Source organism: Linepithema humile, chromosome 7 (genome assembly GCF_040581485.1).
Source record: "Linepithema humile isolate Giens D197 chromosome 7, Lhum_UNIL_v1.0, whole genome shotgun sequence".
Classification (NCBI taxonomy): domain Eukaryota; kingdom Metazoa; phylum Arthropoda; class Insecta; order Hymenoptera; family Formicidae; genus Linepithema; species Linepithema humile.
In genome coordinates, this window is record NC_090134.1 from 5,219,035 (window position 1) to 5,241,780 (window position 22,746).

At 35.1% G+C, this 22,746-nt stretch overlaps 6 protein-coding genes across 33 annotated transcripts in view; 4 read left to right on the plus strand and 2 right to left on the minus strand.

Annotated features, from left to right (window-relative positions):
• The first annotated feature begins 70 nt into the window (after positions 1-70).
• LOC137001041 (coiled-coil domain-containing protein 97) lies at positions 71-2,029 on the plus strand. Of its 2 annotated transcripts, XM_067358990.1 has the most exons (3): positions 78-1,436; positions 1,694-1,859; positions 1,937-2,029. In XM_067358990.1, the coding sequence occupies exons 1-3, from the start codon at positions 487-489 to the stop codon at positions 1,979-1,981; spliced, it is 1,161 nt and encodes a 386-aa protein (XP_067215091.1). In that variant the 5' UTR covers positions 78-486; the 3' UTR covers positions 1,982-2,029. The 2 variants fall into 2 exon arrangements, with proteins under 2 accessions (XP_067215092.1, XP_067215091.1); XM_067358991.1 differs by lacking the exon at positions 1,937-2,029 and having other exon boundaries at positions 71-1,465; positions 1,694-1,790.
• Positions 2,030-2,431: 402 nt separating this feature from the next.
• Positions 2,432-7,545, plus strand: Vps35 (Vacuolar protein sorting 35). Of its 8 annotated transcripts, none has more exons than XM_067358979.1 (13): positions 2,458-2,574; positions 2,791-2,940; positions 3,197-3,416; positions 3,523-3,646; positions 3,724-3,919; positions 3,988-4,182; positions 4,250-4,333; positions 4,428-4,664; positions 4,880-5,028; positions 5,099-5,585; positions 5,652-6,071; positions 6,131-6,274; positions 6,348-7,545. In XM_067358979.1, the coding sequence occupies exons 3-13, from the start codon at positions 3,221-3,223 to the stop codon at positions 6,525-6,527; spliced, it is 2,412 nt and encodes an 803-aa protein (XP_067215080.1). In that variant the 5' UTR covers positions 2,458-2,574; positions 2,791-2,940; positions 3,197-3,220; the 3' UTR covers positions 6,528-7,545. The 8 variants fall into 8 exon arrangements, with proteins under 8 accessions (XP_012216221.1, XP_012216222.1, XP_067215080.1 ...); XM_067358978.1 differs by having other exon boundaries at positions 3,218-3,416; XM_012360798.2 differs by lacking the exon at positions 2,791-2,940 and having other exon boundaries at positions 2,432-2,574.
• Positions 7,373-10,832, plus strand: Nsun2 (tRNA (cytosine(34)-C(5))-methyltransferase Nsun2). Of its 3 annotated transcripts, none has more exons than XM_067358984.1 (11): positions 7,373-7,411; positions 7,475-7,545; positions 7,720-8,202; positions 8,283-8,367; positions 8,438-8,600; positions 8,679-8,786; positions 8,857-9,044; positions 9,127-9,271; positions 9,354-9,677; positions 9,752-10,119; positions 10,203-10,832. In XM_067358984.1, the coding sequence occupies exons 2-11, from the start codon at positions 7,480-7,482 to the stop codon at positions 10,616-10,618; spliced, it is 2,346 nt and encodes a 781-aa protein (XP_067215085.1). In that variant the 5' UTR covers positions 7,373-7,411; positions 7,475-7,479; the 3' UTR covers positions 10,619-10,832. The 3 variants fall into 3 exon arrangements, with proteins under 3 accessions (XP_067215085.1, XP_012216033.2, XP_067215084.1); XM_012360610.2 differs by having other exon boundaries at positions 7,405-7,545; positions 10,203-10,370; positions 10,440-10,832; XM_067358983.1 differs by having other exon boundaries at positions 7,405-7,545.
• Positions 10,009-17,619, minus strand: LOC105668307 (centrosomal protein of 104 kDa). 4 transcript variants are annotated; one of them, XM_012360607.2, is made up of 15 exons: positions 17,121-17,575; positions 15,749-15,913; positions 15,018-15,229; positions 14,454-14,852; positions 14,181-14,373; positions 13,929-14,073; positions 13,728-13,854; positions 13,437-13,663; positions 13,076-13,345; positions 12,526-12,757; positions 12,284-12,465; positions 12,067-12,212; positions 11,849-11,953; positions 11,625-11,750; positions 10,009-11,470 (listed from the first exon to the last, which is right to left on the minus strand). In XM_012360607.2, exons 1-15 carry the CDS (start codon positions 17,158-17,160, stop codon positions 11,400-11,402), a joined length of 2,640 nt encoding a protein of 879 aa, XP_012216030.1. In that variant the 5' UTR covers positions 17,161-17,575; the 3' UTR covers positions 10,009-11,399. The 4 variants fall into 4 exon arrangements, 3 of the variants coding, with proteins under 3 accessions (XP_012216030.1, XP_067215076.1, XP_012216031.1); XM_067358975.1 differs by having other exon boundaries at positions 13,929-14,076; positions 17,121-17,573; XM_012360608.2 differs by having other exon boundaries at positions 12,526-12,739; positions 13,929-14,076; positions 17,121-17,571.
• A 524-nt stretch (positions 17,620-18,143) lies between these two features.
• On the minus strand, positions 18,144-19,464 carry Dpm1 (Dolichyl-phosphate mannosyltransferase subunit 1). The gene is made up of 4 exons (XM_012360611.2): positions 19,254-19,464; positions 18,920-19,130; positions 18,653-18,843; positions 18,144-18,556 (listed from the first exon to the last, which is right to left on the minus strand). Exons 1-4 carry the CDS (start codon positions 19,391-19,393, stop codon positions 18,337-18,339), a joined length of 762 nt encoding a protein of 253 aa, XP_012216034.1. The 5' UTR covers positions 19,394-19,464; the 3' UTR covers positions 18,144-18,336.
• A 129-nt stretch (positions 19,465-19,593) lies between these two features.
• The window catches only part of Dscam1 (Down syndrome cell adhesion molecule 1), a 71,111-nt gene continuing 67,958 nt past the window's right edge, over positions 19,594-22,746 (plus strand). For 7 of the 15 annotated variants that reach the window (XM_067358958.1, XM_067358957.1, XM_067358959.1 and 4 more), the window contains exons 1-2: positions 19,596-19,688; positions 20,879-21,122. The gene's annotated coding sequence lies outside the window, so the exon portion shown is untranslated. Of the gene's footprint in view, positions 19,689-20,878; positions 21,123-22,746 lie in introns of all 15 variants that reach the window. The other 8 variants (XM_067358956.1, XM_067358960.1, XM_067358952.1 and 5 more) reach the window with 3 other exon arrangements.

Consider the following 22,746-nt stretch of genomic DNA (forward strand, 5'->3'; position numbering starts at 1 on the left):
GAAGTGAACCTACATTTAGCCTTTGGAGAGAGAAAGAGCTGCGAAAATAAGTACAGAAAGTGTAATTAAGACCAGAACTTATGACGCATTGTCTGTTTTCTATTTCCTAGAAAACCTTTTTCTTTCCTCTTTGTCTCTTCTTCCCTTGTATTATATACCTATCTCATTTCGGATGAACGAAATATAAGATAATACAATCACAAAGAACAGGCCCATAGTGATGCAACTGTAAAAAAGGATTCATCGTCCGACAATTCATCGTATGTGCAAACACGCAGATACTAAGTTACGCTCGTTTATCTTATTTATCAGGAATAATAATAATAAGACAAAGCAACGTGTAATCCTTGAAAAAAAATAGTAATTGTAATAAAATAAAAATATATATGCGTCGTAAGTTAATCTTATAAATAGATTTGCAACAAACACAACTGGCTCATATAAATTACAATCTATTCAATTTTCTAAATTAAAATTGATTTTCTAATGAATGAGCTTGAAGAGTCTCCAGTTCAGAAAGAAAATATGAATTTAAGAGCAAAAAAAGATGCTTTGTGTAGTGAAAATGATAATGATAATAAAAAATGTAGCATAGACTGTCCTATGTCAGATGTCACACATAATAGTCTCGAGGAAGAACTTCTAAATCATGTGGCTAACAGCAAAGCAATTTTCAAGAGCCAACAGAAGGAAGAACCTGAGTTGACATTTAAGGAGAAGCGTGCCATAGCTGAAAAATTGTTAGAAAAGAGCCGGTGTTTATTCTTATCTAAATTTGGACATTATTTGAAAATAGAACACTTGGAATATTTTAATAAAAGTGAAGATTATGAGACAGCCTATCACATAAACAGATTAAGGAGATATTTCAATAATTCCACACGACATATTGATGTCAGAAATAGAAGATATGAAGCTCTGAAGACATTGATAGAAAAGGGAGAATATTTTAGTGAATGTGAAATGATGAAAAGAAATCCATTGTTATATGAACATCTAGTAGGACAATACTTGACAGAAGAAGAAAAGAAAGCTAGAGATAGCATCGATACTCGTAGTGTTAATTATGTGGATGTACTTCTGGAAACTATAGAAAGGCATAAATTAGAAAAACATTTAAAGTTACAACAAAAAGAAGAAGATGAAGTACGAGAAGAGAATGATTCAGATGATGATGATGATGATGATGATGATGACGACGACAACGACGTCGATGATGACAATAGCAGAGAAAGTATTATATCCAAGAACTCTAACAAACAGACTCATTTCCAATGGGGTGAAGATATAAATAAAGTAACAGTAAAAAATAAATCGGATAGAGATAAGAAACAGAATAAAATATTAAACCAAGAAATACAATTATTTAGACAAGAATTTGTTACAAACATGTATCAAAGTTTCCTGGATGGTAAAGACAGAGATTTTGATTATAGGTATATTTGTTTGTATATTTTGATTATAGGTATATTTGTGTTAATCAACACTAAAATACACACATTACATTCTGTATTCTGTATGTAGAATATAAATAGTTTAAGTGTGATTGATAATAAATAAGAATGTTTAGTTATATATTTTTTATATATACATAAGTATACAAAATATTAATTAATATTGATGCGTTTGCATGAAATAATTTTTGAAAAATAATTAAAATATTTGTGTGCTAAATATATTTTTTTATTTTTAGTGCTGTTGATGACAATGAAGCTTACGATAATGTAGAATTGAGAAATCAAGATGAGGAAGAAAAATATTTTGATTCTGAAGCTCCTGAAACTGTTCTTCCACATAATGAGTGTAATGACCAAAGCGAATCTGAAGATGAGTTGGATGCATATATGAGAACACTAAAGGTTAAATAATATTTTACACTTTACAATTGCCTCGTTATTGTTGGCATTGATTCACAGAAAGGTTGTTTATTCACTAGGAACAGACTCCTACAAATCCACACTCTTTGGATAATCAGACTTAGCCCTGTATACACATTGGGTTATGATAAATATATTTATATATAATAGAAGTCTGATGATGTACATGTATTTTTATCTTATCCCTTTCTTTACTCCATTTTAATATACATAAAATATATAAAAATAAGATTTAATAAAATATAAAGCTACATTTTTTGTAACAAATATTGATTTTATAGTTCAAATTTAGTTAAATATTTTTTTATTAGAACTTTATTGAAATTATCTTAATTCCTAATTCTTATTTTAATCTAAATTATCTTTTGCTTTTATTTGCGATGAATTGATTAATATTTATTATTATCTTAAATTAGAAGAGATAAGATTCATTTCAAAATAATCTATTTGTTAAATTTTATGCACATTTAAGTTGTTTTTTACCATATATAAAAAATTTTAATATAGATATGGTTTTTATCAAATGTACGAGATACATAAAATACATAATATAGGACACAAGCAAATGCGGTGGGCCGGTGATTATCTATCGGAACTCTAAAGCAGAGTCGGGCGTATCTAGTATCTTGCAGTATCTTGTTAAAGAAAGTGGCAGCAGTACAATAACTAACATTGTATTTATTTTCAAGAGAAAATGGTAAGAATCGTAGAATTTTCAGAAGCATGTTTCGCAACTTTACTTGCGAGGATAAGTATTTTCCCTTGCATTTGATCCATGTGGTGCTATTTGTAGCTTGAATAATTAGTTTGGTGTTGTAAAGGTTATGTGTTAAGACAAGTTGGAATAGTTTTGTCAAGACTTTCCGAAAGCGATAATATAGAAATAGAATGTTTAATTTTTGGTTTTTTACAGATTAATTAATGTTTATTTGAATCGTAAAAATCCAGGTAAATCCAATCATAGAAGGAAGGTATAAAATTGTTTGTATATCTTAAGGTTTTGACATAGTTTATTATGTCCCTTTTTATTACAACAATCATTCTCAATTAAATCATCAAAAAGGTTTTTATAATTTAATAAATTTGTATAGAATTATCCAGTTATGTAGGCAAATATATTTATATAACAAATTGTGTAATATATAATATTGTATAATGCCATGATTTAAGAGATGTGTTTTGTTGAGAAATCAGTGACCTACTAAATAGGTTAGATTAATAGTGCTTGTTTTGACAATATATCCCTTGCTTCAGCATCCGTAGTGCATGCTTCAGTTAGATGGCTTATCTAGTACGGTACTACCTGGTATTCCTGGTAGGTATCTTTGTTTTTTTCACAGCCAATGACACCTGCCATAACGGGAATGGAAGAACAAGAAAAGCTGTTGGAAGACGCAATTGGCGTGGTAAAAGTCCAAGCTTTTCAGATGAAACATTGTCTAGACAAGTCTAAATTGATGGATGCGCTGAAACATGCTTCAACCATGTTGGGGGAACTAAGAACTTCCCTTCTGAGTCCAAAAAGCTACTATGAATTATGTATCCTTATTAATTATTTAATCAAAGACACTATGAATTATATTTAATATGATTATCTAATTTTATATGTTTAAGTATAAATATTCCTTATAATAATAATTATTAGATATGGCAATCACAGATGAACTACGACATTTAGAATTGTATTTACTGGATGAATTTCAGAAAGGAAGAAAAGTTACAGATCTTTATGAATTAGTGCAGTATGTTGGCAATATTGTGCCTAGACTGTATGTATCGCCTTTTTAACTCTGTTGCATTTGCATTGTTTTAATTGAAAAGTAAGATAATTTTCTTAATATTGCAGCTATCTACTCATTACTGTTGGTTTGGTTTACATAAAAACAACTCCTGGCTTAAAAAGAGATCTTTTAAGAGATCTCGTGGAAATGTGCAGAGGCGTGCAGCATCCATTACGTGGTTTATTTTTAAGAAATTATTTACTGCAATGCACAAGGAATATTCTGCCAGATGTTACAGAGGGTGATGATGAAGATGGGACCGTACGTATTTCATAAATTGCGAAATTTTCCTCATGCACTCTATTATTAATTCAAAATGTTATTTTCAGGTTCGTGACAGCATAGACTTTGTCTTGATGAATTTTGCGGAAATGAATAAATTATGGGTACGCATGCAACATCAGGGTCACAGTAGAGATAAAGAAAGAAGGGAGAGAGAGAGGGAAGAACTTAGAATCTTAGTGGGAACAAATCTCGTACGACTTAGTCAACTGGAATCTGTAACACTGGATAAATATAAAAAGGTATATTTTATATATTTAAAATGTTTTTAATAAGGTTTTGTTAAACACTGCATAAATATATTTTTAGCTTGTACTGCCAGGAATCTTGGAACAGGTGGTTAGTTGTAGGGATGCGATAGCACAGGAGTATCTTATGGAGTGTATAATTCAGGTACATCTCTTTATATGTTATATATATAAATGCTATTTTATTTTTGAATATTTAAGATTAAAAATTAATGCTTTTTTTATACATCTGTTTTTAGGTCTTTCCCGATGAATTTCATTTACAAACATTGAATGCATTTCTGAAATCTTGTGCGGAATTACAAAACGGAGTAAATGTCAAAAACATAATTATATCGTTGATCGATCGCCTAGCAGCCTTTAGTCAACGATCCGACGGTGTAGGAGGACCTGGTAGTCCCAGTCAAGTGCCAGGAATTCCACAAGATGTCAAACTTTTTGACGTATTCAGCGATCAAATAGCAACTATTATACAGGTATCTATTAAATAGAATACATTTCATTACTAATTGTGTGGAAATGTGGTCATTCGATGATGACTAGATACTGCACAATGTTTGAAAATTCATGATTTAGAAACCTAATTTCCTTACCATCTAGTTTAAGTCTGAGAATGGCTTTAGAATGTCTTAAATCATATTTTGATTAAAATGTATTTATTTCCATTACATATAAAAATCTTTTTTTATAGACAAGACAAGATATGCCCTCCGAAGATATTGTGTCTCTTCAAGTAGCTCTCATAAACTTAGCACATAAATGCTACCCCGATCGAGTAGATTATGTAGACAAAGTCTTGTTCACAACAGTTCAAATATTCCAAAAACAAAATGTTGATAAGTGAGTATGATTTACTATACGTGTTAAACTGTACTGTATTTTGTATATTAAATATTCGTTTTTTTTTTAGGCTGGAGTATAATAGTGCCGTTTCAAGAGAATTAGTGAGATTAATGAAAATCCCTGTAGACAATTATAAGAATATATTAACTGTGCTTAAGCTTGAACACTATGCGCCTCTCTTGGATTACTTTGATTATGAGGGCAGGAAATCACTGGCTATATATATAATAACAAATATTTTGGAGAACGAGACATTGATACCGATGCAAGAACAAGTGGACGCAGTGCTTTCCATGGTGTCTCCCTTGGTGCAAGATCAATCAGATCAACCCAATATAGAAGAAGATCCCGAAGACTTTGCCGAGGAGCAAGGATTACTCGGCAGACTAATACATCACTTTAAATCGGACACACCGGATCAACAATATATGATATTAAGCGCTGCGAGAAAGCACTTCAGTGCTGGCGGTAACAAAAGAATAAAATACACTCTGCCGCCCATAATTTTCCAAAGTTACCAGTTGGCCTTTACATATAAAGCATTGAAGGATCAGGTTGGTAATTTGTATAAGATGAAGTCATCGAATAACGATACAAAATAATGTTCTTTTTTTTCTCAGGATGAAATGTGGCAAAAGAAGTGTCAAAAAATCTTTCAATTTTGTCACACGACTATCACGGCTTTGATGAAAGCTGAATTGGCCGAACTACCCTTGAGACTATTTCTGCAAGGTGCAATAGCGATTGGCGAAATTCGCTTCGACAATTTTGAGATGGTTGCTTATGAATTTATGAGTCAAGCGTTCTCAATATACGAAGACGAAATAAGTGACTCGAAAGCGCAGCTCGCGGCAATTACCTTAATCATCGCTACGTTCGAACAAATGAGCTGTTTTGGCGAGGAAAATGCGGAACCTGTACGCAATCAGTGTGCTTTATACGCCAGTAAATTGCTGAGAAAACCTGATCAATGTCGAGGAGTCGCCACTTGCTCGCACATATTTTGGTCGGGAAAATCCCTGGCTACAGGCGGGAAAGAGGTATGTACGAATAGCCTTGATTATTCGAAAAATAAATTACATGAAAAGTACAATTTCAGATGCAAGAAGGCGGTAAGGTGTTAGACTGCTTGAAGAAAGGTATCAGAATAGCAAGCCAGTGCATGGATACATCGGTGCAAGTACAATTATATGTAGAACTGCTGAATCATTACATTTACTTCTACGAGAAGGGAAATACAGCTGTAAGATCCAATCACAAAATAACAATTATTTGTTATGAATTGCTATTTCTAGAACAATTTTTTTTTTTTTCAGGTGACTGTGCAAATATTAAATCAAGTAATTGCAAAAATTAGGGAGGAGCTTCCTAATTTGGAGGCGAGTGAGGAAACCGATCAAATACAGAAACATTTAGCAAACACATTAGAACATTTAAGAAATAGAATGGAATCGCCGGACTCTGATGGACTTTCTTATCAAGGCCTTGTCCTTTAACGACGCAAAATTTCTGTAATTTTGTACATAAAAATTTTTTAGGATAGATTAGATTGGTTATTATAACAACGATTCTAATTAGCTTAATCTCTCCGTCATCACTGCAGCAGCAATCTGCAAACGAATAGCAGATCATTAATTCGGAATCAGATAACAGTGATTGTTGTTGCAACTTAGATTTATAATTGTACGATTATTTCTTAACTCACAAATGTAGATGTTTAAATTGTATCAAATTGCCTATGTGAGATAATTTGTTGATGATGTATCAAACGTATATATATATATATTAATAGTATAATTATATGTATACTTGTTTTAATAAAAATTTATTACACACACATACACATATTTGCAAGAACGATTGAAATTTGCATGCATCCAGGAGCGGATTTTGGCATAAGCAATATAAGCAATTGCTTATGGTCCCGCGCCAGCAGGGACCTCAAAGGTTCCATACAACTAATTTCATACGAGTATTAAATTGACGGAAAAAATTAAAAAGGCCCTCTTTAAAGCCAGTGCTTAGGGACCCCCTACGATCTAAATCTGGCCCTGCATGCATCATTATTATTTTCATTAAATCTCTTGTTAAATTTTATGATTTGATTTCTTGACGCATTCGCATCGCTAACCCCACAGATGTTAGAGGGATTTTCTGGTATTTTCCAATCGATAATTTGAAGAATTACATCAAAGCTTTGATCATTGTTCAATATTGTTCGAATGTATCGTTCTATAATTATTATTTCCTGTTTTCTTGGCGATCTATATGAATCTGTACATTTGCATACTTGCGCTATAGTATATCAGATATATAATAACGCCATCTATCACGCGTCAAATGAGTGGTCAAATGTGAGCCGATCCATTCACTGTTTCAGGTAAACACGTGTTAGTCGTATTGCGCGATTATTATTAATTAATCAAAAGTAAATATTTTAAAGGAAAAATGGGTAAAGGACGGAAAAATAAACCGAAAAAGAACTTTGCTGAAAAACGTCGCGAGAAGCAGAAGGTATGATTACTATCACTGGATAGAAAAATTATAAGAGGCTATGTATACAAATACATTAGTGTAATTTAAACACATATTTTAAACAAAAACATCCTTATTGAAATCTTGTATTTTAAAGAAAAAAAATGATCTAGAATTCTAATATTCTATTTAATGTATAATCAATATTTGCAGAAAAAAGATGAATGGGATAATACTCCACACAGAAGTTACGCAGATATTGTTAGAGAGAATAAGGATTTTGAGAATTATTACAAAACGCAAGAAATAGTTCCAGAAGATAAATGGGAGGCGTTTATCAGCACTATGAGGACCAATTTGCCAGTAGCTTTTCGTATTACTGGTTCTAAAGCCGAAGCTAAAGTTTTGTTAGAAATAATCAAAAGTGACTTTTTCAAAGAAATTTTGAATACAAATTTGGATTCAGATAAGGAATGCTCCAATAATGATGTAAAAACTATATTACATAGTTTACCTTTTTATCCGGAGAAACTTGCTTGGCAATTACAATTGACTAGAAAAGATATCAGACGATCGGAAGCATATTTTAAATTGCATAACTTTCTTATTGCTGAAACAAATAATGGCAGTATCAGCAGACAGGAAGTAGTTAGTATGGTCCCTCCTTTGGTCCTGGATGTGAAGCCTTCACACAAGGTGAGCTTTTTTGTAGCTATTGACACATACATTTTTCTTATAAAGTAATAGAATAAAATATGCAAATTTTCTATCCGCAGGTTCTCGATATGTGTGCAGCACCAGGATCAAAAACAGCACAGCTCATAGAAATGATACACGCAGACGAAGGAAATGTTCCTCCTGGTAATTTATACTAACTTGTGCTAAAAGAAATGAGCGCAACGCAAGTATTAATATTTAATTATAATTTTAGAGGGTTTTGTAATAGCTAACGATCTTGACAATAATCGTTGCTACATGCTTGTGCATCAAGCTAAAAGATTAAACAGCCCAAACATTCTTATTACAAACCATGATTCATCAGTTATGCCTAATTTTATAATCACAAAACCAGATGGCACTAAGGACACATTAAAGTATGTCATTCAAATTTTATATGTTTGATTATTTTCATGTGTCAAGAACTTTTATGTAAATATTTCATCTTTTGGTAGATTTGATAGAATACTTGCGGATGTTCCATGTAGTGGTGATGGTACTATGCGAAAGAATCCAGATATATGGTGCAAGTGGAGTCCTGCTAATGGCAATAATCTCCATGGGTATGTATAAATTTATATATAATTTTTTATAAATTTATGTATACAGAATATTAATCTTTATCTTCTAAAGAATTCAGTACAGAATAGCAAAACGTGGGTTGGAATTGTTAGCAGTTGGAGGAAGAATGGTATATTCTACATGTTCTTTAAATCCGATTGAAAATGAAGCAGTACTTCATAGGCTTCTTTGTGAAACTGGAGACTCGGTACAATTAGTTGATTGTAGAGATTTAGTACCAGGATTAATATGCGATTCTGGTTAGTTCTGGCAGATAAATACGTCAAATATTTGTACAAAAGATATAAAAATATTCTAAATAGTAATACATTTTGCAATCAGGTGTCACGCATTGGAAACCGGCATCTAAAAATTTACAATATTATGATACCTGGGACGATGTTCCAGAACAATGGCAGACGCAAGTACGACCAAAAATGTTCCCTCCACAAGCAGATGAGGTTTCCAGGTTTCATCTTGAACGTTGGTAAATATCGAATAAATTATAGGAGGAACGCCAATCATATTACACTTCTTTATATTACACTCTTATTTCACCAATTATGTAGCATGAGAATATTACCACATCATCAAGATACTGGAGGCTTCTTTGTGGCCATATTGGAGAAAATAGCACCCTTGCCGTGGGAAAATAAAACTTGTACTTTAAGTCAAAATGTCCAGAATTTGGGTGACAATGGAAACAAGAATGAAGTCAGTCTTGAAGAAGAAGCTTCACGAGACGAAAAACGTTTAGAAAGTGGAAAAAGGACATTAGAAGAAGAAAAAAAGTCGCGGGAGTCACAAAGGAAGCGGAGAAAGATTGTTGGCTATAGGGAAGATCCGTTCGTCTTTTTCAAGGATGAAACAGAAGATGTATGGCAGTCTATTAAGTAAGTTCAAATTTTATTTTTTTTTACTGTTTAATATATAATTACCTCTTTCATATTATTTAATATGTTTTTAGAAATTTTTACGGTATATCTGATGATTTGAATCCACAATGTTTGTTGGTAAGATGTCACGAAGGAAAGAAGAAAAATATTTACTTTACGTCACCGGCAATCCGTGATATAGTAATGTCTAACGAGAATAGAGTCAAAATGATTAATACTGGCGTTAAAACATTCGTACGATGTGACAATAAAAATATGAGTTGCGCCTTCAGACTTGCTCAAGAAGGGATGCAGAGTATCATTCATTATATAAGTGACAACAGAAAGCTTCAGGTCACGAAAGAAGATTTAATAATGCTTTTACAAAATAACGATCCACATACACCGCCTGAAATTGTAAAATTAAATCCAGACACTCAGGAACGTCTCAAAGATTTTGGTAAAAATAACAGAATTTTGTTCTTTTTTTCTCTTATACGATAATACACATAAATATTACTTGAAAAATATATTTCATTTAAGCGACTGGAAGTTGTATATTGTTATATAAAGAAGAGAAGACTGACAATTTAAACCAGCTAAATCTCCAACTGGTAGGCTGGAGAGGAATAATGTCTCTTAGAGCATACGTGACTACTTGTGATGCGATTCACTACTTACGGCTTTTAGGAGCGGATTGTTCTAAATTTGGTATGTTGAAATATCATACAGTATCATATCGAAATAATACGGTTATTTACATATTACATAATTTTACAGAGAGGAACAAATTCGAGGAAAATCGCGCAGCCGCATTAGCCGAAGATATTAACAATGGTGACATCAAACGTGAAAATTTAATTAATGAAAATGCTGCAATGGAGAACGGCGATTGCACAGAGAAAGTCGACGGTGCAGAGATGCCGATCGAAACGAGTGAATCGCTTTTTGTGACATAATTAAGACTCGTCTTAATTTTTTACACGTTTCGCTGTGCGTTACAGTTAAGTAAAATTTATATTTATATTTTTTATTTAACAAGAATATTCTTATTCGATTCAGTGATAATCCAGCATTGACATCGGAGTAATTTGTGGTATGAATTGAAAAATATGATTTTGTAGGATAAAAACATCGACAATGATATCATGATAAAATGATTATTTTTACTGATCTATGAAGTGTTTTATGAAATTACATGCGTTATCTAACGTCGTTTGAGCGAAAAAGAGCTTTCCATTCCCTAATATTTATTTGACATATTTTCGTCATAATCGTGTGATGTATAGTATATAGTACAAATTTTTATTATAAATATGGCCGGATGCAAAGGAATCATTAATCCTGAAATGATGTTTTCATAACATCTGATATCACTACCTTTAATAATTAATACATCCCTGCAAATGTCCTGGGCATCATGCAATAACCATAGAAAGAGTGGAACCTGTTAACAATTCCTAATATCTCCAATATCTCCCATATGATTTCGCAAACTCGCTTGATATAAGCGTGTCATCTAAATTTTTAAATGTCTGGATTTCTAGTCTCTACGATTAAAAATTCGCTCATTATGGATCGCTATGAATAAAGGACGGGTTTTGCTATAAAAACCATTTAAATATAGGTACAAACATGAAAAACGCTAGTAACATATACATAAACTATAAAATAAATCAAATCAAAATCCTCCTAAGACTCGTCGAATTCTTCTGTTGGCTTCGAAGTCGATGCCTGATGCTAGTAATCTCTACCCGTCGGTGATGTTAATTTGCCGCTGAGATTTTGCGAATTCGACGGCGATTTTGAACCTAAAGTCGTATAAAAATTATTGCATTTTGCTAAAATTATAAAACAATCTATTCGACTGCTATTTTTTTATACTCTTAAAAACTTTTATAGAAAAATAATTTTAAATTGAAAAATTACGATTCTGAATTCAATCAATCTTTTATTGAGACTTACAGCTTTTCCCCATTTTGCTGCGTGGATTATTTACACAGGGGTGTTCTCCCATTAGATGTTCCCTCCATTTATTTTGATTGACTAAAGCCGAACAAAGAGGACAGCGTTCATATCCCTCTATAGGTTCTAAACAAAAAATCAAAATATATATTGTTTGTGTATGATTCCTAATATTAGTAATGATCGTATCATAAATAGAGTGTTACAATAGTAAAGCTATATACTTGTGCATTTCTTGTCTTGTCTTGTATGGTTTTCGAACGCACTTTCATGCATCGCTTGTTTGCACGTTTCGCACTTCACATAATTGCTCCTCATATCGCATTCATCTGTGAAAAGCATTGATTAAATCTAGCACATAATATCATTGTTTCTCTATCATTTTGTTTGCGGAATATTTTAAGATATAAACTAAAAGCATATTAAATCGGTTTATACTTACTTAATAAATGTAAATTTAAATAAGAAATTTCTACAACTTGTTTGCACGCTTCGCACTTCGTTAACATAGGACAAGATCTCCAATAATGTATGTTCAGACCTTCTTCAGAGTACACCTGACCCTTCGACAGGCAAAATATGCACATTCTAAACGAAACAGACGTCAAAACAGTTCCATATTCTTTCCAACGAATAAAATTGACTTGCTGTATACGTACTTCTCCCCTTTGTGATCGGTACTGTTCTCGGACGGAGACGTGATACTCGTTGAACTTCCGGTACTGACGACCGGACTCGATCTCGAGGGTGACTTGGTTAAACTAGCTACATTATTTTCTGTAGATTTATTTCGCGTAGGCGTCGTTGTTGCTTTATGGGTGGATTCGGCTTCCTTTTTTCTCTGCAAATCATTCGCATACATAAATTCACAATCTTGATTTTGCATCAAAGTGTTGCGTACCTGAAGATCGATTAGATCAAATTCATGGAAAAGTTGACGATATAGTAGATTCCGCCGCGTTATATCGTCATCGGGCGGCAATTGCTTTCGCACCAGTCTAGGATTGACTTTGTACACCAACACGAGAATTCTCTCGGAGACTTTTCGCACCGCTTCAGCCGGGTGGTGCAGACCGGAGGAACCTAATTCGGATAACGTCCGACAGGTCAACCCGCTACAACAGTTACAATACCTTATCAGAGTAATTGCATTTAGATAATACAGGGTCGATCTTGAGGCAAGACCTCTGCTGATCGATAGGATGGGCGTCAAAAGGATTGCGCTTCGACGGCAAAGAGATTCCTCAAAATGTCTGGTAAATCTCATGCATTATGCAAACGTTCCAAGAATCAAAATAACAATGTTCACAGGGTCGATATAGGGAAAGGGTCTCTGCTAATCAATAGGATGGGAAACTACGCTTCGACGGCAGAGGTCTGAGATTCCTCAAAATGTCTGGTAATTCTCATGCGTCATGCTCGAGCGTGCTAAGAATTTTTTTCAGAATCACCTCTGTTTTTCCGTGGATATACCGTGGCTCAGTATCAGTTGCTCCACCATTTCCAGCCTGCTCAGTGCTAACCGCTGATGCGTGCTACTGTTAACAGGTCTGGTTAGGTGCACCGGTATTATATGCAATTCCCGCACGCATTTGCAGTCCGCCATGCTGAGGATTGTATGCACTGCCATATTATGTATCCTCGGCGTGGTATCTCCGGACTTCGTCAGAAGCTCCGGCAGCAAGCGTTCGACGCTTCTGGCGATCTCCGTCGAAGATACTCTACGGTTGATAAATGATCGATTTAATTGGAAGTTAAATTTCAATGGGGAATCATAATGTTTATACATTCTTCGAAAGAAAAAGAATTCACCTATCCGCGGCGAACTCGGCGAAGAAAATCCTGATTAATTGCGCAGCCAAACTGTATACGCTAAAGACCTTGTCCCTAAGAGCTCTATGTAACAATAGAATCGCGGCCCTAGCTGTTTTATTTGGAGAATGCTTAGACACTTGCGGATCGAACGTCTTTAGCTCTTCTTTCAATTGCAATAGTCCCTCCTCCTTGTCCGTGAACTGTTTCGAATAGAACTTCTCCACCTGCATATAATCATTGTTATCGTCTGTGCTCAGAGATTGTGAGAAATAAGTTTCACGTCATTACCATTTCCATTCCGAAGACCGCGATAGGCAATGCAGCTTGTTTTTTCTCTCTATCGTTAAGTTTCGAGGTGACTTTTGTCTCTGCGCTATCCAAGTGACACTCTCTCGTGAATTCGTTCGTGTGCGAGCTGCAAATTTACGTTGAAAGTTTACACATCGTGTTAAATTGTTGTCACAATGTTTTAACGATATATTGTCTTACTGCCTTAGAGCGGGAATGGTTCTTTCCTCGTAAGCTTCGTAACTTGAGCGAAGAGCCGGACCTGCTGATTTAGTTTTTCTCCTTAGAGATCCTTTGTTACAATTGCTCTGCTTCTCAAGGACACCATTCGTAGGGCTTCCGGTTACTTCTGAACCAACACGAAAAAAATTAGTGTTATGTAAACTAAAAATTCTATAAATCTAAATCGCGTAAAAAATCGCGAATATTTTAATAGTCTTTAATTAGTTATACCAGGACTATTCGTTTTTTGACGCAACGGTGACACGGGTGGTTGATGTGCGGGCCCGGTGGGTGACAAAGCACCGTCGCGATTAGGTGGGACGACTAATCTCGGGGGAGATGTGACGTCGTCGGTTAACGCCGCTGTGTCCGTCGATGTTGGCTCCTTGTCGTCGGCAGAGGACAAATTATTCTTTTCTACAGGCTACGTCATTAACCAATTATTATTACCGAGTTTGAGGGACAATGAAAGAAATTTCAAAGGAGTTATGAAACGTTACTCACCCCGTGAACTTCGAGCAGATTGTATATTTCTAATGACTGATAAACCTGCTGTCGGTACTGTTGAGCTTGAGCCTTTTTAGCCTTGGCTTTGTCGTAGTCCTCCAAAGCTATGGCGTACTTTTTCTCCAACTCGTATTTGCCCAGACGCTCGCCCGCTTTTCTTAGATTCTCCATTGCCACTTTCAATTTCGAAGCGTATTCGAATCTCTCTTCTTCCACCGCCAGCAATTTCTTCGCTTCCATTTGTCTTATGATTTTGGCCACTTCCCGGTCGACGTACATTTCGAACGCCAAATCGTCGTAAGGCGAGATATAATGCGGATTGTACGGAGCATCCCCTTGTCCAGTTAATTCCTGGCCATAAGGCTCGCCAAGTATATTTATGGCGATAAGGCCAACCTGTAGAAATAGAATTTTTAGACTCAGAATTTAAATAAATTTATTGTGTTGTTTATTGATTTCAAAATTATTTTTCTAATAAAATTATCACTTTATTTTATCAGGTATTATTTTATTTATTTCTGATTTTTATTATGGAAAGAAATATTAGTGGCTCGTATGTACCTGACAGTAGGTATTGTGCGCATTACTGTGCGGTTTATGTAGCCTGAGCTTCAGTGACAATGCTTCCGTCTCTGGAAGGGCCACGCTCTTCAACTCCCTGCTCTTGTAAAGAGTCGACGCGTTGTCGGACAGCGTGATGTAACCCAGGTAACTGAAATCCGTCGAAGCGGATGCGTTTTCCTCCCTCGATGTCCAGATCTCCAGTTTCTCGGCTGCAACCAAAATAGAGGTCACATTTCATATTTCTCCGCGGAAATTGCATCAATAATTTCCATCCGGCCGTAATCGAAAAACTGGCATATTTCTCTTGCCGTGCCGGTACGTTTTCATTTCCGCATTGCAAGCGCAAGAAGCGAGCTAAAAAGGAATAGAGAATGTAGCCTCGGGAAATCATGGCAGTAGGCTCGTTAACTCGATTTCTATTGTCGGCAAATTGCTTTTTAGCCGGCACGTCATTTAACAAACAATGGAGACTTTAATCGCGTCGAAAGAAAACCAATTTCTCTTTAATTATATTTCTATCTTGATAATTATTTACGTTATATTTGTAATTCTCTAAGTATAGTGATCAGTTGAAACTTATTAATATGAAAATTAGTTTCAGAATTTTATATGTTAAACAGTTTAGAATGAAAAATTAACAAATATTTTTGCAAACATAAAATTTCAGTTCTATTTTTCAATTATATATAACTTTACTTAATTAATGGCTTTATAAATTGCGCACTTACGTATGAGGTACTGATGAGCCAGGACTTGTATCCTTGTAAGCTTAGTCGGTCCGTGAAGACGTAAGATCAGTTCCTGAGGATATGTGCAATTTCTTGCACTTTGCCAACCTCTTACTGTTGGCCCGTGAATGTTAAGCTCTAATGATGAGTGTCTGTCCTCCTCGCCTTAATAACAAATTCAAAATACAAATCAAATTTTTTAAGTAATTTAAATATATTTTTATTGAATACTATGTCTATATAAGTTAAATGCAACCACAAAATTGCCTTAGAATAATGTTATTGTCTTTCTTATTAGTAAAAAAGTTTAATTGTAAATTAACAAGGATTAATAATCACACAATGTAGTTATTATATAAACACTTCAAATATTAACGAGTATCAGTCAAAATGTCAATCGAGAGCCGAATGTCGATCGAGCGTGCTCGACGAGACTTCTTACTATACATTACTTAATTATTGACACATGGTTGCATGGTACTGGATATTACATACTATATAGTACTTAGATATTTTCTTGAGTGTTTTTTTTTTATTGTAACTGTCTATTTTCATTCGCATTGTCGACATTTACGATTCCCTGTTCTCATAAAAAAAAGTCAGTAATGCTAATCATTTATGCTATTTGGAATTTCAAAATACGCCTTTTAAGAGAAGTAACGTAACATAGTCACGCAATGCCGTTACCTCGTACGAGATTTATGTCTACATATTTAATAGAATGTATATACTACGGTTGTTCTTTACCGCGTATGCCGCACTGACAAATATAACATCGACAATCTATTTTTCAAAATGTAAAAGTAGAATTCCGCGGTATAACATAAATCATTGCTTGTGCTGGTCAGGTACACGCGGCAGATGCTTTATCGCAAATTGAAAAAATCACGTCGTATCCCGCGGAAAAAATCAATGTATCGAAAATTCGAATAGGCAATGAGAGAGGCGGAAATTCCGATGGACCGACAAAATAATTGAAGCGCTGAGAGCCATGCGAACCCAAGTCTAAAGGATGAGTTTCACAACATAACAACATAACAAAATTACAGAAAATTTGGAAAATTTCTGTAATTTTATTTAAAATGTGATCTCGTGTAAATATTAGATCAAAAATTTTGATTAATTTTAATTATTTAACATAACTCTTTGTGAGATCAACCACAAATTACTATCGTATTATTATGCTCATTGAAGAAAAATCGCTGCGCTATTTGAACCATAAAGGTAGTCAGGTAGCATTTTTTAAAACTATTATATCCACTTAATTTTGTCACGAGTGAAATTTAGATACATGAAACTCTCGGCGCGTTTCCGGTCATCGCCCGAGGTTAGTCTACGTCTTATTTTACAAATCCGAGTTTAGCTGCCTTACTCGTGGCGTAAACGACGTTAAATCCGACTTTCTTGGGCATGTTGAAGGGTGTTGATCGTCGGGAAGTAGCAATTGATGAGTAGCAAACGACCGAAATGTTATATCACGCGAAGCGCACAAACGAACGAACGGGGAGGAACGGAGAGACACGTCAAAATCTAAAAGGCACAGCCATCTGCAAGCTCGATAAAGGGGGAGCTTGCAAGTTTCACCCCGGCGCGCATGCCACCCCACTTGTACGTCCGGCCGCGGCGAAGCTTGCGACAGAACTGCTTCGTGCTAGAACCGTCTCTGCCTCCGCTGAGGGGTTGAAGGATTTTCCTGTGAAAAGGCATGCGTATATTCGCAGATGTGCAATGCTATTGCACACGTTGTTTTAAATGCAATGTAGATATCAAAGAGACGGTACAATGTTACTACGTTAAATGAAGGTTTTAAATTGAATCAGAAATCAGAGTTTTAATAAAAATCCATTTTCTTCTGTCATAAAAAAATCTGGCTTTGCATGTTCTTTAAATTTTTTTTCTATTAAATTTGTAATTATCTGTACTTTGAAATTTTAGTTTTCGCAAAAAAATAATTTACAACTAAAAATAGTTTTTAATTCTTCACTAGTCATATGAATTGAGAAAATTGGAAATATATTCTAGAATCACCGAGATATCATCTCCATGACGGATATACCGTGTTTGTTTTTTTTTCACGTTGATTTTAGAATTAATTGCGTCTTGTATTCTACTCGAGTCTGCTTAAGTTGAAATATAGACTGTAATTTCGTAATGGATCAATAAATGGAAGCTGCGTGACGTCAGAGGGCGCGGCGAGGGTGGACGAGCCCACGAGAATCGTTATGTACGCACGCTCCTTTTCATCGTTCGCAACCACGTGTAAACGCACGTGTTACCTTCAAGAAACTTTGATCATTTTCGCACAAAACTTTTCGCGTGATAGAAATATCTAAAATGCAGCAACCTGTGCGCAAATATTAACAGAAATATACGATGAATATTATAACACTCCGAGTTTAGAAATATAAGTAGCAATTTATAAACATTTTATTAACTTAATTAGAAAAAAATGTATCAACTACTTACAACTTTTTTTCTCAACATATATTCACATAAATTGGTCTCACAAGTAGTACAAAATGCGAATGTTTGGCCAGGAAGGAGACTTGATAGGATTAGGATTTCTCTTCTTCTAAAGGAATGTTCAGTTACGTAGTAGCAAAAAGATACAAAAGGCCTTTTGCAAATTGGGAGATCTCTGAACCACCCAATTTGGACTGACCATAGACTCTGTCAACAAATGTTATTGGTACTTCTCCTATTGTGTAATTAAGTTGCCTAGCCCTGACTATTATTTCCATTTGGAATACATATCCTTTTGATACACAAGATTGTATCAATTTTTCCAGGACGTCTTTTTTATAAAGCCTAAAATTATAAAATCCAAAAACAGATTAAAATGTTAGAATTTTATCTTATAATAATCTTATCAAATCAGAGATAAATCTTTGACAGGTTTACTACCTAAAGCTACCAGTTAAGTCGCTTGCACGAGGTCTTAACAAGATCTGAGTTAGAAAATTTGCACTTCTACTGATTAACTTCCTCTTGAAATCCCAACCATAGACGCCACCACCTTGCGCATACCTTGTACCGCTAACTATATCTAAGCTGAGATATCGTTGTAACTCGGCCATTTTTGGAATAAACTTGGGCTGAAAAGTAAAAATTCTTTTTAGAAAAACATTCGTCATTATTAATCTTCAATTTATTAATTAATGTAACATGTACATGATGAGATAAATCAGCATCCATGATAACGATAAAATTTCCAGTTGCATATTTAATTCCGTGCATATAAGCAGTCCCCAATCCCAACTTCTTTTCCCTGGGCTTTAAAATTATTTTATCCTCGCCGTAAACTCGTTGCAATTGCTTAGCTATGTCCAGAGTCCCATCTGGAGAACCATCGTCTACTATGATAATTTCATAGGCGAGCTCGCTGTAATATTGTACATTTTCGCTTGACGATTCTTTTCAGCTACACAGCTTAAGTTTATTTATCTTTTTTTTTAAATATACTGAATTGATTCTGTTGAGGTTATGCAGCTATGATGCAGCTTACCTCTCTTCCATATATTTTACAATAAGCCATGTTATTATTGGTAAGTTCTCCACTTCATTGTAAGTAGGAAGCAGAATCGAGTACTTATCATCTTTGCACAGTTCTTTTATGTCTCTCTTCACCTGTTCTTTATTTACCATTTTGACAGCTCTTTTTCTGAAAAGTTAACACTCATATGACACGTAGAACTAGCGTTAAAATCTGTTATATCATCGGTAAATACTGTCAAAGTAACCATGAGTTGCACAATAACCGCACTAGGGTGCGCACATTGCCTTAAAAAAGACTAACTTCGTTACGATCATTTTGGCGGTTTATTGCTGAGAACGCGAGCAGCAAAAAAGAAGTATTCGGCATCAACTACAAAAATCAACGGACAATTGTAGATTTTACTTTAAAACATTATGTCACATATACCTACTGATAATTGGTTTGGTACGTATCGTTGTGTAAAATATTATATATCATTTATCATATAATTCTTCAACAAACTTTACCGCTAGCTACGATATATCTAACATTCGCATACAGCAAAAATGTCTAATCTTTTATAGGTTAGAATAATTAGTATATGAAATATATGAGTTGAATGCGTGTAATTAAATAATTATGTACATTAAAGTAATCAAATTCCATAAAAAAGCAGGAAATGTGAGAAAATGTTTTATAAAATCCACATTGCAAAATATTTTAACGTAATCTATTTTTTCTCATTTTACGTTTCAATAATGCATACCTTCATTATTATGTATTTATCTTTTCCCGCTAAAATGTTACGTTTTATAAAGTTGGAGTTTGATTCGTTTATCAAATATTGCATAAAGAGATAACGCTAAATTAAGAACACTGTAGCAGAAGCATTTCTGGTTCTTTCTGTTTTGCATATTTTGCAATCATTACGCGTAATATTTCGTTGACCACAATTATCGCATTCTTTTCTGATTACTATTATTATTTATCAGCTATTACTTTCTATGATCACTGATAATCATTTATCGCGCGTTGCAGTGCGTCTACGAGCATTCCGCGAATATCTCTGCGAAGATGCGTTCACGCACACATATCCACGTACATATCTCATATATATATTTGGTCCATTGGCCGTTTCCGCCGCGTGCGACAAAGGTCGACTAACCAGCAGAGCCGGTTGATTGATTTTTAGTACCCTGAACGAAATATACGTATCAAATGCGAGCTGTCATATTCATGATTTAATTAAGGAGTTAATAAGTTTAACAAGTTCCAATACACAATTAATTATTGTGTATTATGTAGTAGATGTATATACAGAATAAGAAAGCATTTTTATGCTATATTAATTTTATGAAAAGTAATAGAGAAGAAGACATAAAAGGTATTTATTATGTATTTATTTATGTATTTATCTATTAGGTATTTATTATGTTTGACTTGCAGAATTATACACATTTAAGTTTATAGAATTCATACACTACATTTATATTTTGAGTTACATGTATTTAAATGATATAAATGTAAATATTCAGAGTCTATTGTCTTTTTAAAACTTTTATATTTTTATAAAACAAGGCTAAATTTATGCTTTGATGTCTTAAAGATCTCTATTTATTTTTATAATTCTTCTAACAAAGGGTTAAATTTTCCAGACGGCCCTGTCAACGAAGCATCCCCTACCCTACCGAATAACATGAGTGTTCACACCGACGATCCCCACTGCTGCTTCCACCGCCGCCGACCTCGAGATAGCCGAGGAGCAGCCGCAGCTCCGAAGCAAACGACGCCGCACTCTACGCTCGGTCGTTCACGGATTCGGAGTGCTCGTTTCTCCGTTCCGACTAGTGTGATCGGCGTGCATCTGTGTTCCTGCAAATTCACACGAAAGTATTGTCGGTACGTAAAATCGAATATCGCGGAATCGCGAAAGATCGATTTCTTGAAGAAAACGCCGATCTCGACGCGGCGGAATAAGTCGAGCGAGCGGCAAATATCGGCCGATCTTGCGAAATCGCTCGTGGGTGTGTGCTTGTGTGCCTGTGTGCGTATGTGTGGTGGAACGCATCAGCAGTGATTGTGTTATGTGTGCCGATTTGTGGGCGATTTAAAAATGCCCCATCGGCCTTTGCTAGCGGAAGCTGGGAATACGGCAAGACGCGATCGCCGATGGTCGCTAGACCTCGATGAAGCCTCTGACACAGTCAACCAGTTGATCGGTTTATAAAAAAAGCGAACTGTCATTAAGATCTAAGACAACGATTTCATAAACTTTATGTTAATTATTTCATGTTTTTATGTTAATCGTTTTCTCAGGCTTGAAAGATTTAACTGGCATGCGAGTCTGTACGGGAGTCTGCGCGGACCCTTTTTTGCCCGTTTCTCGGTTTCTCATATGGCTATAAGATTTCATCTTTTTTGTCATGATGAAACTGTCGCAGCGTCTAACTCTTTCTTTCATCATCCTTGATCTTTTCGCGCAGAGAACACTCGTCGTTTCTCGAAGTTTCTCGCAAAACATTATCTTTATGTAACGAACCAATTGCAGTCTTCAGTTTCTGCATCTTCCATTATCTATTTCTGATTCTTTTTCTAATTGTTTTGTAGTTTGCTACATATAGTCGAATTCAATGATGTTACGACAATATGACGTTAGATGCTGGCGTCACGTTTCAATATTATTACCCGATTAATCGACTTCCACGAGAGACGCACGGGTTGATATACTTTGATATATCGAGATGGATAATAATTTCGGACTGTGCGATGGGATCTCTGCGGAGGGTAGTGTGGAGGTCGTGTGAATCTAGCGGAGGTCCACAAACACCATCGCGGCCGCCTGGCTAGCTTCGAGCACCGGATGGCAGCATGGCGCGCACCGTTGCGAGGGGTAGATTTAACCGCTCCGCACCCTGCGATCAATAAACTCGCCGAGAGGGAGCAGCCCCGTGACGAGCCGTTCAACTCCGCCACATTTTGTCTCCCTTCTCCCTCTACGTTTCTTCATCCCCTCTCGCGATCGCGTTTTCCCCGCTTTCGCCTCTCCTGTCGGATCGCTCGCTGTTCTTCAAGCGTAACCCTTGCTATCAGCGATTCAGCACGTGCACTTCCACTCCGTTCCGCAACAAGATAGCGTTCTCGCGCTCCGCGGATTATCGCGAACCAACGGACGCCAAAGAGGCTCTGAGCTTTTCAGAATTTTCCTCGCGACTTTAATCACTTGCTTTTGTGGAGCAGAGAGAGCAGGAGATTGTAGGAAATATTTTGTGATTTTTCAAGTCAGAACATTTTCTCGAAATTTATCAAGTATAATTAATTTATTCACCAAAATATAATTAATTCATCAACCAAAATATAATAAATGAAGGAATACATAATATTGTTGACAAATAATTCACAAAGAAATAAAATCTTCCAAAATTCTTGAAATTTTATTATTTATTGGGACTATTATTGTGCAGAATTTATTAATTTCTTCTATTAGCATCATATAAGTTATTTATTTGCATCTGTTATATGTATC